We start from the raw sequence: 13,728 nt of genomic DNA on the forward strand, positions 1-13,728 counted from the left end.
GTATAACGCTAGGTCTTAAACTATAAGACTTATAGAGGTTTTATTATATTAGTTTACTTAATAGAGGAGGTAGGGGATTAGACATAAAGGCTTTTATAAAACACATTACTAGTATATAATAAATACTTGTTACGGCTGAAACATGCAACCCATATGCCGCAAGATAGAATAATAAGGTAAAATAGCTTGCAGCTAATTGGCAGCAGGAAATGGACGTAGAGATTGTAGGTAGCTTAGTTAATGAGGGCACCTTTGGGAAAAGGTACCTTTCTTAGAAGGTACCCGGCAAAAGAAAGGTGCCTATTAGGAAAGGCACCTGTGTAGAGCAAGGTGCCTCCTTAAAAGGGCACCTATGGGAATCGGTACCTGCAATAAGTGTAGCACCTCTTATAGGACGTACACGTGATTGGATTAGTAGGAATAGTGAGAATAGTCAGAGAGTCTGCTATTCCAACTATTCCCTTTAGCACAACGCCACTATATAAGTAGATAGATAGTTCTTAGATAGGAGCTTCGTGCTCAACTCAATATAGTATTTTGTTATATACTGTAATGTGTTTTACGAAAGCCTTTGTGTCTGACCCCCTGCCTCCTCTGTTAAGTAAACCAACGTAACGAAACCTCTATGAGTCTTATAGTTTAAGACCCAGCGTTACAATACTATATTAAGTTAAGTATAAAGCTCCTATTTAAGAACTAACTATCTACTTATATAGAGGTGTTATACTAAAGGAAATAGTTAGAATAGTAAACTCTATTACTATTCTTACTATTCCTACTATTCTATTATATAGGGATCTTATAAGAAGGTGCTTATAAATAGTCTAGTACCTAGTAATAGTTAGGTACCTAGAAAGAGTTAGGTGCCTAATCTGTCTAGTACCTAGTAATTCTTAAGTAACTAGGAATTCTCTAGTACCTATAGAAGCAGGTGCCTAAGAAAACTCCGTTACCTAATGTTAACCCTACCTTAAGGGCGGCTAAACTGCTAACATGTTCATTACTACTATACTTAGGGCGTCGGTGATAGTGTCGCCGAAAACCCTAGCCGTAACACTACAGCGATGGTGCTGCTCTAGGGAAATATCGATGACGACCCTAATCGGTCCCGTGATAAAACCCCAACACCTAGAATTTAAGTCAATGTTATACATAGGCTTGCTAAGAGCGCATGTTTTAGATGCAACCTATGCGATTTTGAGAAAACATCAAAGTTAGTTTCGTAAACGCATGGTAAGTTATTATCGGTGTATTATTTTGTCGTCTCATCTTTGATTTTATCCCAGCCATTGATTTTGTTACGAGATCCCTATCGACTACAGATGATACCTAAATTTTCTGTTCATCCAGTCCGTCTCATCCAAACCCGTCTCGACCAAATGTTCCTCGGTGCTTCTCTCTGACCCTTTCACTTCTGGGTCGATATGCACCCCTTGCTCTCTATCCCTGCGCTTATTGTCCCAATCCATGTACTGCCTCAAAGCCAAGATGAATGCCGCAGAGAGCGCTAAGCACACTAGGATCCCCTCAAACGCACTTCCATACCGCGGCGCCTCGTGGGCAAAAAATAACTGCGGTCCGACAATATTCCCTACGCAGTATCCAATAAACATAATAGCTAACACCGTCGTCTTCTTTGTATAGCCGGCGACATCAGAGGCTATAATGGAAAAACTCAGAGGCATACCACCGGCATAGGCAGGGAACAGCCATATTCCTCCCAGACGTGCCCATTTGTTTGGCGTGGGCAGTGCGAACACCATCGCGCAGCCAGCTAGGGCAATGAGCTGCAGCACGGCAATGAGTATGCAGCGCGAGTACTTGAAGCGATGAGCGAGGTACGTGGACGACAGGACGTAGAAAAGGCCAAATGCAGAGCCAGGCATCCCAAGGAGGAGTGTGGTGAAAGTGTCAAAGCCGAAACCTTTTACGATGATGCCGCTAAAGCTGGTGAAGCCACCGTTAGGAATGTTTGAGCAAATAGTGTAGAAGAAGAGAAGCCAGGTCTTGGGATCGCGGAGGGCTTCGAGGAATTGGTCTTTCTTCCACTCGGTGGTCTTGAAGCTGTGTGCCTCTTGCTGTGGACGGCGGTGAGCGTAGGTGCGTTGGTCTGGTGTGAGGAAGCGGGCGTTGAGTGGAGAGTCTGGAAGGAAGATGAAGAGTACGATGCCCCAGACGAAGGTAATAAGGCCAAAGATGATGAACAGCCAGCGCCACGCTGAAATCGAAGAGTTTATGTGGCTGATACCATATGCTATCAGTCCGCCGAAGATAGAGGCAGTGGTATTTCCAGCGAACCATAAGCCGTGACGGGATGCGTGCTCGGAGGGTTTATACCAGAGGCCTGTTATCAAAGAGAATCCAGGCGAGATGGTGGATTCAAAAACGCCGAGAAGGAAGCGTAAAGCCATGAGGCCGCCGAAGTTCATAGCAGCGCCGTGGCAGATGAGGATGACTGCCCATAACAGAACGCAGACGGCGAGGAACTTTCCAAGAGGGAATTTTACGAAGGCAAGAGAGGCAGGGTAGGAGGCAATCAAGTAGCCGAAGTAGAATATCGAAGAGACCCACGAGTAGTCTGTTCCTTTTAAATGCTTCAAATGTGTTAATTTTCTGTGCATTGACTCTTACCAGCCGAAGGAGACTCACAGTATCTGCTTGGATTCCCAGAATTGCGGTATATCCCAATGTCGTCTTGTCGAAAAATTGAAGCATGTAGGAGATGAGAAGCAATGGCATGAGGCTTAAGAGGTGTAAGTGTCGAACGGTAAGTGTTTGTGAGCTTATAGATGAACTTACTTTCTGTCAATCTTTCGAACCAAAGCCTTTTCTTCGGCTGCAGTGATCAAAGTCGAATCTTCAAACTCGCCCTTACTTTCAGTTACGATCTGGCTTGCAGTATCAAGCTCTCCCTTCTCCATTGTGGTATTAATTTGGGAAAGCGATATGGAGATATTACTTTAAACAAGCAGCAGAATTTTCGCTTCGTTTAAGTGTGAGCATAAAAATATAGACAAGATAGCGATGAGATGCTTCATTATATAAGTGAACCTAGATTGGTATCTCGCTCTCAGATCCATCCACACCACATTATGAGCCGTGGCTTGCTTAGAATGGTCAAAGAGATACTCATTAACCGAAGCTTTTCCCACGACGGGAGGTGTGCTTGGGAAAGAAAGGCTTGAATCTCGGCGAAGTTAGGTCTTTAGCCTCGGTTTCTCCTTCAGATGAAAAGCGGATAGCCCCGATGTCAATCTATATCTTCGAGAGTAGTCGCTCGACTGTAATGGCGGTCGAGATTGCGGAGGCTCAATTTCCTAGAAAGATGATTGGTTGATGTAAGCGGTCGGCTTTTTCTGACCAATGATATTTCTTTGATCACCCCGCATTCCCCGCGTACCCCGCATTATTTGTCGCTGTTAGTGTCTTTTTACGATATCTCTAAGATAACGTGACTCCGACGACAATGACTCTGTCATCGCCTGTTTCCACGGCCTTGCAGCTGACCTTTCTTTAGGTTGATCTATACTCCTGTCATTAGTGTCTCCTGTCGTATATCCAGATGGACGAGATTCGTCGGCAAACCACCCCAGTAAGGTCCAAGAAAGGTATGCTTGATCCAGTTTGATTCTCGTACATGGCCTTCCTGTGGCCTTGCAGGCCTTTGAGCATTCAGGACTAGCTTTGAACTCCTCTACTTTCTGGGAGATACCGTCGTTTAGACGTCTTTTGCAATTGCAATTCGTTTCAACTCTTCTGTGTCAATACCTGCTATGCAACATCTGTTGACTCGAAAACGCTCAGGATGCCTCACCTGCCGGTCCAAGAAGGTCAAATGCGACGAACAAATATCAGCATGTGGTCGTTGTCGTCGCCTTGCTCTGAAATGTGAATGGGCTACAGCATCTCAGTCCCGAGGGAGAGATAAGGCGCGATCGAAACCGAGGCCGGCACCAAAGAAGATCTTACCAAACGTCCATTATGCTCACCTCGATATTGATGTCAATTATAGCAGAGGTACAACATCGGGAGAAATAACTGATGATGCTGGTATGCCTGCGGAAAGAATACTCGCTGCGAACGGAACGACAGGTATAGAAGAGTTTATTACCTATAGCGGGACGAACACTGCTGCAGCATTGGACGATTGGTATCAAGAGTTGGGATTCCCCTCAGATTTTCTTGATATTGGCAACTTTACTGCCCAGGCAAACCTTGACGAAAGTCCGTCAGAATCTTCTAGTGGACCCCTATTTCCTCTACAAGTTGACGCCAATGGCGAGTCATCTCTCGGTGCTTACGAGGAACATAGGGCAACCGTGTTATCTGCCCCATGGCTGGCAACCCTAACAAGTCCCTTGAACATTTTCAGCCCTGGCCTCTCCACGCAAAATATAGTTCTATCACCGTCCTTTGCACAAACGGCCGCTGAAACACAAGCGCTTCATTACTACAAAACACACTTCCCAACAATTATGGTGACGAAAAATGTGCGCTGGTCCACTCATATGGTTATGCTGCGCCATGGGTCGCAAACTCCGATGGTCATGCATCTTCTTATCGCCGCCTCTCTTATGAACTTGGGAGCGAGTCAACATTATGATGCTGATATCTGTTCTGCAGCGAGAGGACATTCTAGGGCAGGTGTCTACCTTCTCATAGAGGCCATGAATTCAAGCGCGGAGCCAGATTATTTGAATGTACTGACGGCATTCTTCTTCTTGTACAAATATATGGCTGAGCAGAAGAATACTAACGCAGATGCCATGATCCAATTCAGTCATGCTGTCTGTGAGTATGTCAAAAGGTACAACCTGGATACATTATGTACCAAGTCGTTACTGTCCTGTATATCCTCTACAGAAGTTACTGCTAGGGTTTGCCTACCCCGAGACAAACAAGAATGTCTCGCGCGGCTCATTGTCTGGATATTTTATGAAGATGTTGCCGCTAGCATTCGAGGACTTGGAGGCCTGCTAGCTAGCCATTTATGTGCTGAACCGGAACAGACTAATGAAATATATCAGTGTTCAACGACGAACCTAGAGTCAGCATGGGGCCCCGACTATCCAGAGAGTGAGATTGTCGACGATATCGAGAATGGACCGATTCTCAAGTTCCTCTATGAAGTTATGATGCTCTACACCGAAGTCAATGAAGTCTGTCGGTCGTCAATCCTTGTGGGCGATTCGGATACAATAGAAGCAAAGCTTATGAAGCTTGAAGAGGTCAGTAATATCCAGACCAGCTGTATAATGCGTCTAATAGCCATGTTAGCGTTCTAGATTTCTCTTCCGGCTTACCACTATCACGACTCAGCCACGCTCGCGTCTCATGATAAACGCGGATTACATGGTGTCGAACTTTTATGCCCTGCGCATCTACAAGTTCAGATGTTTTCACTGTAATGGCGTGTCTGCCATTACCCCACCAGAAGTTCAGTCTTCTCTAACTGCTATTCTCCAGATTGCTCAGCGCTCGTTTTCAGTGAAACAACAAAGTCAGATGATTGAACGCTTTCAGTGGCCCCTGTTTATAGCTGGAATTGAGACTTCTGATGGAATTCACAAGGAGTGGATTCGTACTAAATTAAAAAAGATGCGGCTTTCACGTGCATTCAAGAGAATATTGGAAATACAGGATAAGACTGGAAGGAGGGTTTCTATACCACTTGTTAGGCAAATTATGTGTGGCGAGGGGACTGCACTCACTGGTGGAGAACATCAGCCACTGCCATCTATGGTTGACGGCAGTGTGTGTTTTGGTCAACTTGTTGAGGGTGGAGCATAAAATGACAATGAGATAGGTTAATGTCTGCGAGGTAGGCGAGACGATCTCGGCACTTATGATAGAATGACCTCGAACCGAATCAAACGTCTTAATCTTACATTTGAAAACTTGAAAATGCGCATAAGTGTATAACGAATTCAGATTTTACGGACTCGAATGAGAACAGGTTGTTAATCCGCCTCTACTTCGGCACATGGTATTATAACTCACACTCTAGTCCGTTGTATGTGCCAAAGTGACCAACGGAGGATAGCATCATGCTATTCACGACGGCCTTCATTCCGTAGCCTTTTCGTTATCGCAACCCTGTAGTCCGCATTAATCCCGCATGCGACCAGCAAAATACACCATTTTAGGGTCGCGTAAATCGTCCAATCATGATGTAAACCGATCTCAAGTCAACAATGGACGTCGACCTCGTCGGCTCTCCTTTATTTATCTCAATGGCGACGTTACCTAGAAAGCAGCTTCCGCAATTGCCGATGATTTTCGACCTACTACTTGCCTTTAGAGTTTCGACCAATGGTTCAGACGAGACTAAATCATTCGACAGCCGACCAAATAGTCTTCGGATATGAAGACAAAGAGCGGACTAACCTAAGGTGAAGTCCGTTGGTTTGAAAAGTATAAATTATGAGGGTTTCTCAAGTATCAGTGCTTTCTCAATCAATTCATCATTGTCGAGCCTTGCATCCCTAGTTGTTATCGTCTCGAGACCTCTCATCAAATTCAGCATTACCATTGCCTACAAGTGCCATTTATATGCAATCGGTCCGAGATACAGAAACAATGAAACTAGTCGACTCTCCTATTATTGAAGGGACTGTTGGATTACGACAATCTACAGTCCTATCAAAAGATTCTTCAACGATCACAGACACTATTATTAACACAATCAATGGCTATGACTTCGAGCTGCGAGCAATTAACAAGAAGGTAAGTAGACAACCAAACCTAAGTGATCTATAAAAGTCTCATGCGAAGCAGATTTTCGATAACCCTGAGTTAGGTTACAAAGAATTCCAAGCCCATAATAACATCGTCGCCCTTCTCCACTCTCTCGGATTCGAAGTGACTCCCCACGCCTTCGGGGTCGCCACCTCATTTTCCTGTGAAGTCGGTACCGGCGGACGAGTCGTAGTTTACAACGCCGAATACGACGCTCTGCCGGGCATCGGACACGCCTGCGGTCACAACCTTATTGCCACATCTTCAATCGCCTCATTCCTCGGTCTCGCAGCCGCCCTGAAAGCCTCCAATCTCCCGGGACGCGTTCGCTTATACGGCACCCCTGCTGAAGAAGGTGGGGGAGGCAAGCTGAAGCTTATCGACGCCGGCGCTTATAAGGATGTCGATGCTTGCCTCATGGTGCACCCCGGCCCTCCACGCCCTGCGCCAAAGAGCCATGACGGCCATGGCTGCTGCGTGCCTACTGGACTGTCATACGGGACGTCCCTAGCGAACAAGAAATTCAATGTTACTTACACGGGACGCCCTGCGCATGCGGCGATGGCGCCGTATCAGGGACGAAATGCTCTAGATGCGGTGGTGCTGTCTTATAATGGAGTTAGCATGCTTAGACAGCAGACGAGGCCATATGATAGGATACATTCTGTTATTTTGGATGGGGGCAAAGTGCCGAATGTTATCACAAGTTTTACAAAGTCTGAGTATTATGTGCGGAGTGCGACGCTGAAAGAGGCTACCGCGTTAGAGAAAAGGGTTAAGGCGTGCCTAGACGGGGCGGCGACGGCGACGGGATGTGAGATTGAGTACGAGGTGTAAGTGCTCTCTTCTTTCCCTCTCCGGGGCAGATATGGCTATGACCTGACATGCAAACTGCCACAGTGAAAACGAGTACGCCGACCTTCGGCCAAACCGCACGATCTGCACTCTCTATGCAGAAGCCATGTCCCTACCATCTATCAACTCGCCCGTCACCTGCGACTTCTCCAACACCGAGCCTGGCCCAGGATCCACTGACCAGGGAAATGTCTCGTACGTCGTACCCTCCTTCCACGGCGGGTTTGCGATTCCGTGCCCGCCGGGGGCGTACAATCACACGCCGGGGTTCACCGCGTGTGCGGGTACGGACGAAGCGCATGACTTGGCTGTTGTAACCAGTAAGGGGATGGCGATTGCCGGATGGAAGGTGCTGAGTGAAGAAGCAGTCGCGGAGAAGATATGGGAGGACTTCGAGAAGGATAGAAGGGAGGTGGATGTTGAGCTTTAATAGAGTTAATTGCATTTATAACTTTAAAATATTCTATCTTAGAATTTAAATATCTTAAAGAGAAAATAAAATAGAAAATAGAAAATAGAAAATAGAAAAAAATATTTCTAAGAAGCTAAAAGTTTCGTTTACTTCTAAGGAGTTAAAAGATATTTTTTTAAAGTTTTTAAATCAAGAAATAAAAGACTTATTAAGTTTTTAATTTCTAGTAACTATAAGTAAGAAGATAGATAAGAGGAACGGGCGTGAAGGGGAACTACGAGAGAAACGGGCGCAAAGGGGAACTACGAGAGAAACGGGCGCAAAGGGGAACGACGAGAGGAACGGGCGTGACGGGGAACAACGAGAGGGACGGACGCGAAGGGGAATGGCGAGAGGAACGGATGCGACAGGGGATGGCAAGAGGAACGGACGCGACAGGGAACGGCAAGAGGAACGGACGCGACAGGGATGAGCGACAGTAGCTGTGGCTACATAGATTCGCGATGGAGACGGGCACTACGGGGAATAACGAAAGCAACGGACATAGCAGGGAACAGGGACAGTCGCAGAGGTGACGGGGATTTGCAACAGAGACGGGCACGGCAGGGGAACGGGGACTGGGACGGACACCGCAGGGAACAGAGAGAGCGACGGGCACGACGGGGAACAGCAGTAGACGCGACGGGGATTCGCAACAGTAGGGAATACGATGATGATGATGAGGAGAAGGCAGGGAATGCGACGACGAAGAGAACAGCAGGGGAATCGCAGGGAATCGAGGCGGTGGGGCGTGGGAACATATTATAAGAATTCCAAATGTAGCTTATGAAAAGTTATAACGAATCTAAGAACATAAGGGCGATAGACGCATGGCAACGAGGTACATGCGCACAAATCTTAAAACACTAATAACTTCTTTACTTATACAACAATCACTTCGCAAATGGCACTATTAAATTTGTCTTAAAAAGTAGTATCTTCGTCATTAATATAAGAAAAATGTAGTCGTCGCGCATTACGGCGCATTGATTTTCAAATTTTAGATTTTAGCTAGCATAGTAGGGAAAGCTACTGCTGCCACGGCAAGCGTCACCGAACTACACTACTACGAGTCACTCTGCGAAATACACTATGCATAAATCATACAAATAGTTTATTTTTACAATACAAATACAGAAGGTAATGCGCCTACTGCGCGATATAAAATCCCACCGACTGTGGGTTTGCACCTAAAGTTCGAAGGTGGGGTGGGAGCGGGAGCACCCGTGGCGCAGATGACCACCCCCCTGCCGCGCTCGACCTCTTTCAGCCAGGCTGCCGTAGGAATGTCTCCATTGTCAACTCCACAATTTGCAGAGAACCAGCCGCTGCAGATTTTGAGCATCCCGAAGAGGATCCCGTTGGCTGACCGCCAAACCCACGGGATGAGGAACATCCTCACCCCCGCCCCCGTAGGCTGGGGGGGTCACAACCGCGCTGTATCCATGCCGAGCTTCGCCGCAGGATTCTCCGAGCCCCTTCCCGCGGGGTTCTTCGCCCCTACCCGAAACACCTTAAGGGATGAGATCTCCTCGCTCATCGATGCTGAGTTCGGACCCGCCCCACGGGAAGATCGCATCAAAGATAAGACCTCCCCATGGGACGATGGCCTCGCGCCTCCAGCCGCTGAGAAGGCGACCTCGAACGTCTCTATGAGCGGGATGACGAACACTACGAGCTCTACGGAGCAGTTTCGCCGTGCTTTGGAACAGGACTACGTTCCAACGTCGCCGAGCTTTTCTGGACTTGATCTTCCTGCCGCAGAGCATCCCTCCCGCGAGCCAAGCCCCATGAGCATCGCACACCGGTCTAACTCTGTTGACGACGGCAGCAACACCGCGGGACCCTACGAGGGGACCTCCGTTGTCGACTTCGCGGATGAAGAATACGATGCCCGCGACACCGAGTCTGCTGACAACGCGCGTGATGCTAGGTTCCAGGACGCCTACAACAGGGCAATCTCTGCGGCCCGTGAGGCTTGCCGGCTTGCTAAGAGGACCCTCAACCTTGACGTTGCAGAACGCCGTATGGACGACCTCAACAGGGGGCTTACCGACATCATCAATGAGGAGTACGAGTCTATTAATGAACTCCGCCTCCTCATAGACGCCTAAATGAGCTCTGCATCCCACGGCACCACGGCGCGTTTTGTCCCACGGCATCACTAAGCGTTTGCTTCTCCGGCACTGTTCCTGTTTTTTTTTCTCCTCTTCCTGTTTCCCCCGTGGCGCTGTTCATTTTGCAACTTATCCTTGGCCTGCGGCACTATGTTTCTTCTCTGCTTCCGTGGCGCTCCTACGATCGCGACGTTTGTTTTGTTTTCCGCGAGCTAAGATCTGCCTACGGGCTTTATAGATTTCAAATTAAAAGAAACCAAAATCTTTATACAATGCTTCCCGTGATGTTTGTAGCTGCCTTCTGTGAATTATAATCTCGCTCCATTTGCGTAACACTTTGATTTAAAGGTAGGCTTTCACGGGAATCCTAGAGCAATCGCCCGTGGCAGGAGCAGATCATAGGAGTAGGCATTTTCATTTTCCGTCTCTAGGGCAGGCCATTACGGGGATTTCAAAGCAGGCTTCACGGGGTTTTATAAGCAGGCAGCCGTAGGATTACAAATGTTTGACCTGTGCATGAGAAACAGCGAAAACAACTAAGAAACAATTAAACAACGGAATCGCAGGCGTAACGGTTTTAATTGCCATATGTGTGTGAAGCAACGTATGCGATGGTAATTGGATGCGGCGTAGGGTGGGGACTGTGGACAAGAAAGTGAACAACAGAGATTGTGGACAACACCACGAACCATAGAGATTATGGACGGCACCATGAACAACAGGATTCTAGACGGAAGCCAGGACAAGCACATCGTTGACGTAGGCAACAGAGAAAAGAATTAAATTTGTCAGCCATAATTGCAGCCACGAGTAGCTGAGATTAAAATAATGAGAGTTGGGGATGGTAACTTCAATTCCATTCGTGAGTCGTTATGAATGAAATATCAAGAGTTGGTGATGGCGACTTCAATTCCAGTCGTAAGTCGTCATGAATGAATACCACAACAAGTTGGTCGTGTCTTCAGCATCATGAGCATGAGCGACAGGAAGTATAAATGTATTCGTGAGACATGAGAATCACAATAGTTGGCGATATCAATTACGAGGCGCTTGACATCGCGGGGATGGGTGGTTGGTGATGGCGACTTCAAAACAAGACTACAGGGATTAACAAAAAAAGTTATAACAAGTTGACATCCCACTCGACGGAAAATTAAACAACATCTTGGCATCATTTCCCCGCCGATCTATCCCCTCAACCCCGCAAACGCCATGTGGATAAACACCCAATTCGGCGTTCGGGGTAGATCCAGCCGGTCGAATATATAACATGCCTCAATAATGTCCCAAATCGCCAACCGCAACCATGCGTCTCTCCATCCTTCTGTTCGGCCTCGCGCAAGCCAAGTACATCGTGCCCGGTGGGAGATGGCACGACACCGACGGCAATCTGATAAACGCCCATGCCGGCGGCGTCACCGTCGACAAAGAGGGCAAGTTTTGGTGGTTTGGTGAATACAAGCCCCAGAACCAGGTGGAAGGCGGCGGCGTCTCCGTCTACAGCTCTGACGACCTCGCAACATGGGAGCATCACGGCCTAGCCCTCCAGCCCATCCCCGACCACCCATTCATCTCCCCGAAAAACATCATCCAGCGGCCAAAGGTGATCTACAGCGAGGAGCTCGACAAATATGAGGTAAGCCCCCGTCCTCTCCTTACTACCAATACTAACCCTCTAGATGTGGTGGCACGCCGATAATTCCTCGTACGGCCTCCTCCTCCAAGGATTAGCCACCTCCGACACCATCGGCGGACCATACACGTTCGTCGATGCGACTGCTCCCCTCGGAAACTGGTCTCAAGACTTTGGAATCTTCACTGATTACAAAGACGGCCGTTCTTACTCCCTCTACTCAAACGGAGACCGTAAGGAAGGGCGGGATGTTTACATCACGTCGATCAACGAGACTGGCACAGGCCTCGACGAGGTGATTCACCGTTTGTAAGTTCCCCTTCCCATCCAACAACCCCTCTAACATCTCAGCGACAAATTCGATCTCGAGGCACCCACGATCATCCAGACGGACAACAGCTACTATGCGTTGATGAGCCACAAGACCGGCTACCGTCCAAACAGTAAGTTCTCCATCAAGAACCGTACTCTCTAACATTCGTAGACGTCGTTGCTTTCCGAGCAGACTCTCTCTCCGGGCCGTGGTCTCAGCCATTCACCGTCGCCCCCCTAAACACGCGCACGTACAACTCGCAATCCGGATTCTCCTTGAAGATCAAGGGAAAGAAGGCAACTACGTATCTCTACCTCGGTGATCAGGTAAGACTCCCCCACCTCTCATCTTCCCCCGCTAACAGGACAGTGGGACTCCAACTCTCTCTGGGAAAGCCGATACATCTGGCTGCCAATGGACATCAACGACAAGAAGAAGACGCTCGACGTTGTTTGGCACGACGTCTACGACCTCGACGTGTATGTTCCCATCCCCTTCCAACGACCTTGCTAACCGCCACAGCAAATCCGGAGAATACAAGGCCATCAAAGGAAAAGAATATCGCGGAATCAACGCAAAGACAACCGGCAACGCCTTCAAGCAGGAAGCAGTGAGTCTCCCACCCCTCTCCCAAACAATGCTAATTTCCAGAACTTTGCAAGCGACAATGTCATCCTTGCGGGCATCTCCGGAAACGACAGCACCGTGACATTCGAAGGGATTGAAGGGTCAGGAAAGCCACAATGGGTTTCCTTCTACTATCAAAGTATGTCCCCCTCCACTATTCGAATTCTCCGCTGACAATCCAGACACCGACGATATGGGATTCGGCGATCAACGTAAGCCCATCACCCCCTCACCCATCCAAAACTAACTTTCGCAGCCGGTGGAAGCCCCGACCGTATTGGAGGTGCTTGGCAGCTTCGTCGCATCAGCAGTGTCGTCGTAAATGGCGACACCAAGAACGTGCAGACTCTGTACCAGAGAGATACGCACAAGGGCATCATTCTGTCCACTCCCCTCCAGCTGACCCTTCCAAAGGGGAAGAACAACAAGATCACGGTCGGCGGGCTATGGAATGGCTTCGACATCAAGGGCGCAGATTTAGATCGGATAGTTGTGTATCCAGCTGAGAAATAGATGACCACCAATGCAAGCTGCAGAATATGCAAAGTTCTCTTCGTAGGATAGATAATTACAACCATTTGTTTGCTGGCTAAAAGTCAAGTTCTGCGCCTAGATGTGAACTCATCTCTAAATAAAGTCTGCTGCCTGCATCAACGCATCAAACTCACGACAATACCGATTTTCCCCCTCAATCGCGAAGTCAAGATGGCAGGAACACAGCTTCATGATCTCGACCTCGGGAATGCTGTTCTCACATGGATGGTCAAAGACGGATTTTAGCTTTAGGAGAGCGTTGATGATTTTCGCAAGGTTGAGTGGTGAGGAAGTGAAAGTAGATTTTCGAATAGCAAATTGGGAAATTCCAAATTCCTACAGTAAAAAAACCCGCGTCAAAAATTCAGTCAAAATCCCTTAATCCCACCATTCTGCAATCATGCCCCATTCGGAGACACATTCTATCATGTATTTGCAAAGTTCATGTCACCTAGAAATG

The 13,728-nt window shown here is 47.9% G+C and overlaps 5 protein-coding genes across 5 annotated transcripts; 4 read left to right on the plus strand and 1 right to left on the minus strand.

Annotated features, from left to right (window-relative positions):
* Window positions 1-1,249: 1,249 nt before the first annotated feature.
* On the minus strand, window positions 1,250-3,280 carry VE01_06411 (uncharacterized protein). Its single transcript, XM_018275859.2, has 3 exons — window positions 2,800-3,280; window positions 2,650-2,743; window positions 1,250-2,594 (listed from the first exon to the last, which is right to left on the minus strand). The coding sequence occupies exons 1-3, from the start codon at window positions 2,919-2,921 to the stop codon at window positions 1,317-1,319; spliced, it is 1,494 nt and encodes a 497-aa protein (XP_018129480.1). The 5' UTR covers window positions 2,922-3,280; the 3' UTR covers window positions 1,250-1,316.
* A 161-nt stretch (window positions 3,281-3,441) lies between these two features.
* On the plus strand, window positions 3,442-5,886 carry VE01_06412 (uncharacterized protein). The gene is made up of 3 exons (XM_059463796.1): window positions 3,442-3,608; window positions 3,805-5,228; window positions 5,278-5,886. The coding sequence occupies exons 1-3, from the start codon at window positions 3,563-3,565 to the stop codon at window positions 5,788-5,790; spliced, it is 1,983 nt and encodes a 660-aa protein (XP_059319627.1). The 5' UTR covers window positions 3,442-3,562; the 3' UTR covers window positions 5,791-5,886.
* A 313-nt stretch (window positions 5,887-6,199) lies between these two features.
* On the plus strand, window positions 6,200-8,122 carry VE01_06413 (uncharacterized protein). The gene is made up of 3 exons (XM_018275861.2): window positions 6,200-6,726; window positions 6,778-7,571; window positions 7,639-8,122. Exons 1-3 carry the CDS (start codon window positions 6,553-6,555, stop codon window positions 8,021-8,023), a joined length of 1,353 nt encoding a protein of 450 aa, XP_018129482.2. The 5' UTR covers window positions 6,200-6,552; the 3' UTR covers window positions 8,024-8,122.
* Window positions 8,123-9,279: 1,157 nt separating this feature from the next.
* Window positions 9,280-10,431, plus strand: VE01_06414 (uncharacterized protein; the record flags this gene model as incomplete). Its single annotated transcript, XM_018275862.2, has 1 exon — window positions 9,280-10,431. One exon carries the CDS (start codon window positions 9,280-9,282, stop codon window positions 10,156-10,158), a length of 879 nt encoding a protein of 292 aa, XP_018129483.1. The 3' UTR covers window positions 10,159-10,431.
* A 903-nt stretch (window positions 10,432-11,334) lies between these two features.
* Window positions 11,335-13,309, plus strand: VE01_06415 (uncharacterized protein). Its single transcript, XM_018275863.2, has 9 exons — window positions 11,335-11,797; window positions 11,841-12,103; window positions 12,146-12,237; window positions 12,279-12,433; window positions 12,477-12,586; window positions 12,630-12,717; window positions 12,759-12,873; window positions 12,917-12,946; window positions 12,991-13,309. Exons 1-9 carry the CDS (start codon window positions 11,468-11,470, stop codon window positions 13,245-13,247), a joined length of 1,440 nt encoding a protein of 479 aa, XP_018129484.1. The 5' UTR covers window positions 11,335-11,467; the 3' UTR covers window positions 13,248-13,309.
* The last annotated feature ends 419 nt before the right edge of the window (window positions 13,310-13,728 follow it).

The sequence above is a fragment of the Pseudogymnoascus verrucosus genome (assembly GCF_001662655.1).
Source record: "Pseudogymnoascus verrucosus strain UAMH 10579 unplaced genomic scaffold scaffold_28, whole genome shotgun sequence".
Taxonomy (NCBI): Eukaryota; Fungi; Ascomycota; class Leotiomycetes; order Thelebolales; family Thelebolaceae; genus Pseudogymnoascus; species Pseudogymnoascus verrucosus.

Coding starts and splice junctions, on each gene's coding strand:
- VE01_06413 (XM_018275861.2), top strand. CDS start 6,553: ATGCAATCGGTCCGAGATACAGAAACAATGAAACTAGTCGACTCTCCT. Junction 6,727..6,777: donor TGCGAGCAATTAACAAGAAG/GTAAGTAGACAA, acceptor CATGCGAAGCAG/ATTTTCGATAACCCTGAGTT. Junction 7,572..7,638: donor TGTGAGATTGAGTACGAGGT/GTAAGTGCTCTC, acceptor AAACTGCCACAG/TGAAAACGAGTACGCCGACC.
- VE01_06415 (XM_018275863.2), top strand. CDS start 11,468: ATGCGTCTCTCCATCCTTCTGTTCGGCCTCGCGCAAGCCAAGTACATC. Junction 11,798..11,840: donor AGGAGCTCGACAAATATGAG/GTAAGCCCCCGT, acceptor CTAACCCTCTAG/ATGTGGTGGCACGCCGATAA. Junction 12,104..12,145: donor GACGAGGTGATTCACCGTTT/GTAAGTTCCCCT, acceptor CTAACATCTCAG/CGACAAATTCGATCTCGAGG.
- VE01_06411 (XM_018275859.2), bottom strand. CDS start 2,921: ATGGAGAAGGGAGAGCTTGATACTGCAAGCCAGATCGTAACTGAAAGT. Junction 2,744..2,799: donor GTTCGAAAGATTGACAGAAA/GTAAGTTCATCT, acceptor ACACCTCTTAAG/CCTCATGCCATTGCTTCTCA. Junction 2,595..2,649: donor TGGGAATCCAAGCAGATACT/GTGAGTCTCCTT, acceptor ACACATTTGAAG/CATTTAAAAGGAACAGACTA.
- VE01_06412 (XM_059463796.1), top strand. CDS start 3,563: ATGGACGAGATTCGTCGGCAAACCACCCCAGTAAGGTCCAAGAAAG. Junction 3,609..3,804: donor CCCAGTAAGGTCCAAGAAAG/GTATGCTTGATC, acceptor GAAAACGCTCAG/GATGCCTCACCTGCCGGTCC. Junction 5,229..5,277: donor AGCTTATGAAGCTTGAAGAG/GTCAGTAATATC, acceptor TAGCCATGTTAG/CGTTCTAGATTTCTCTTCCG.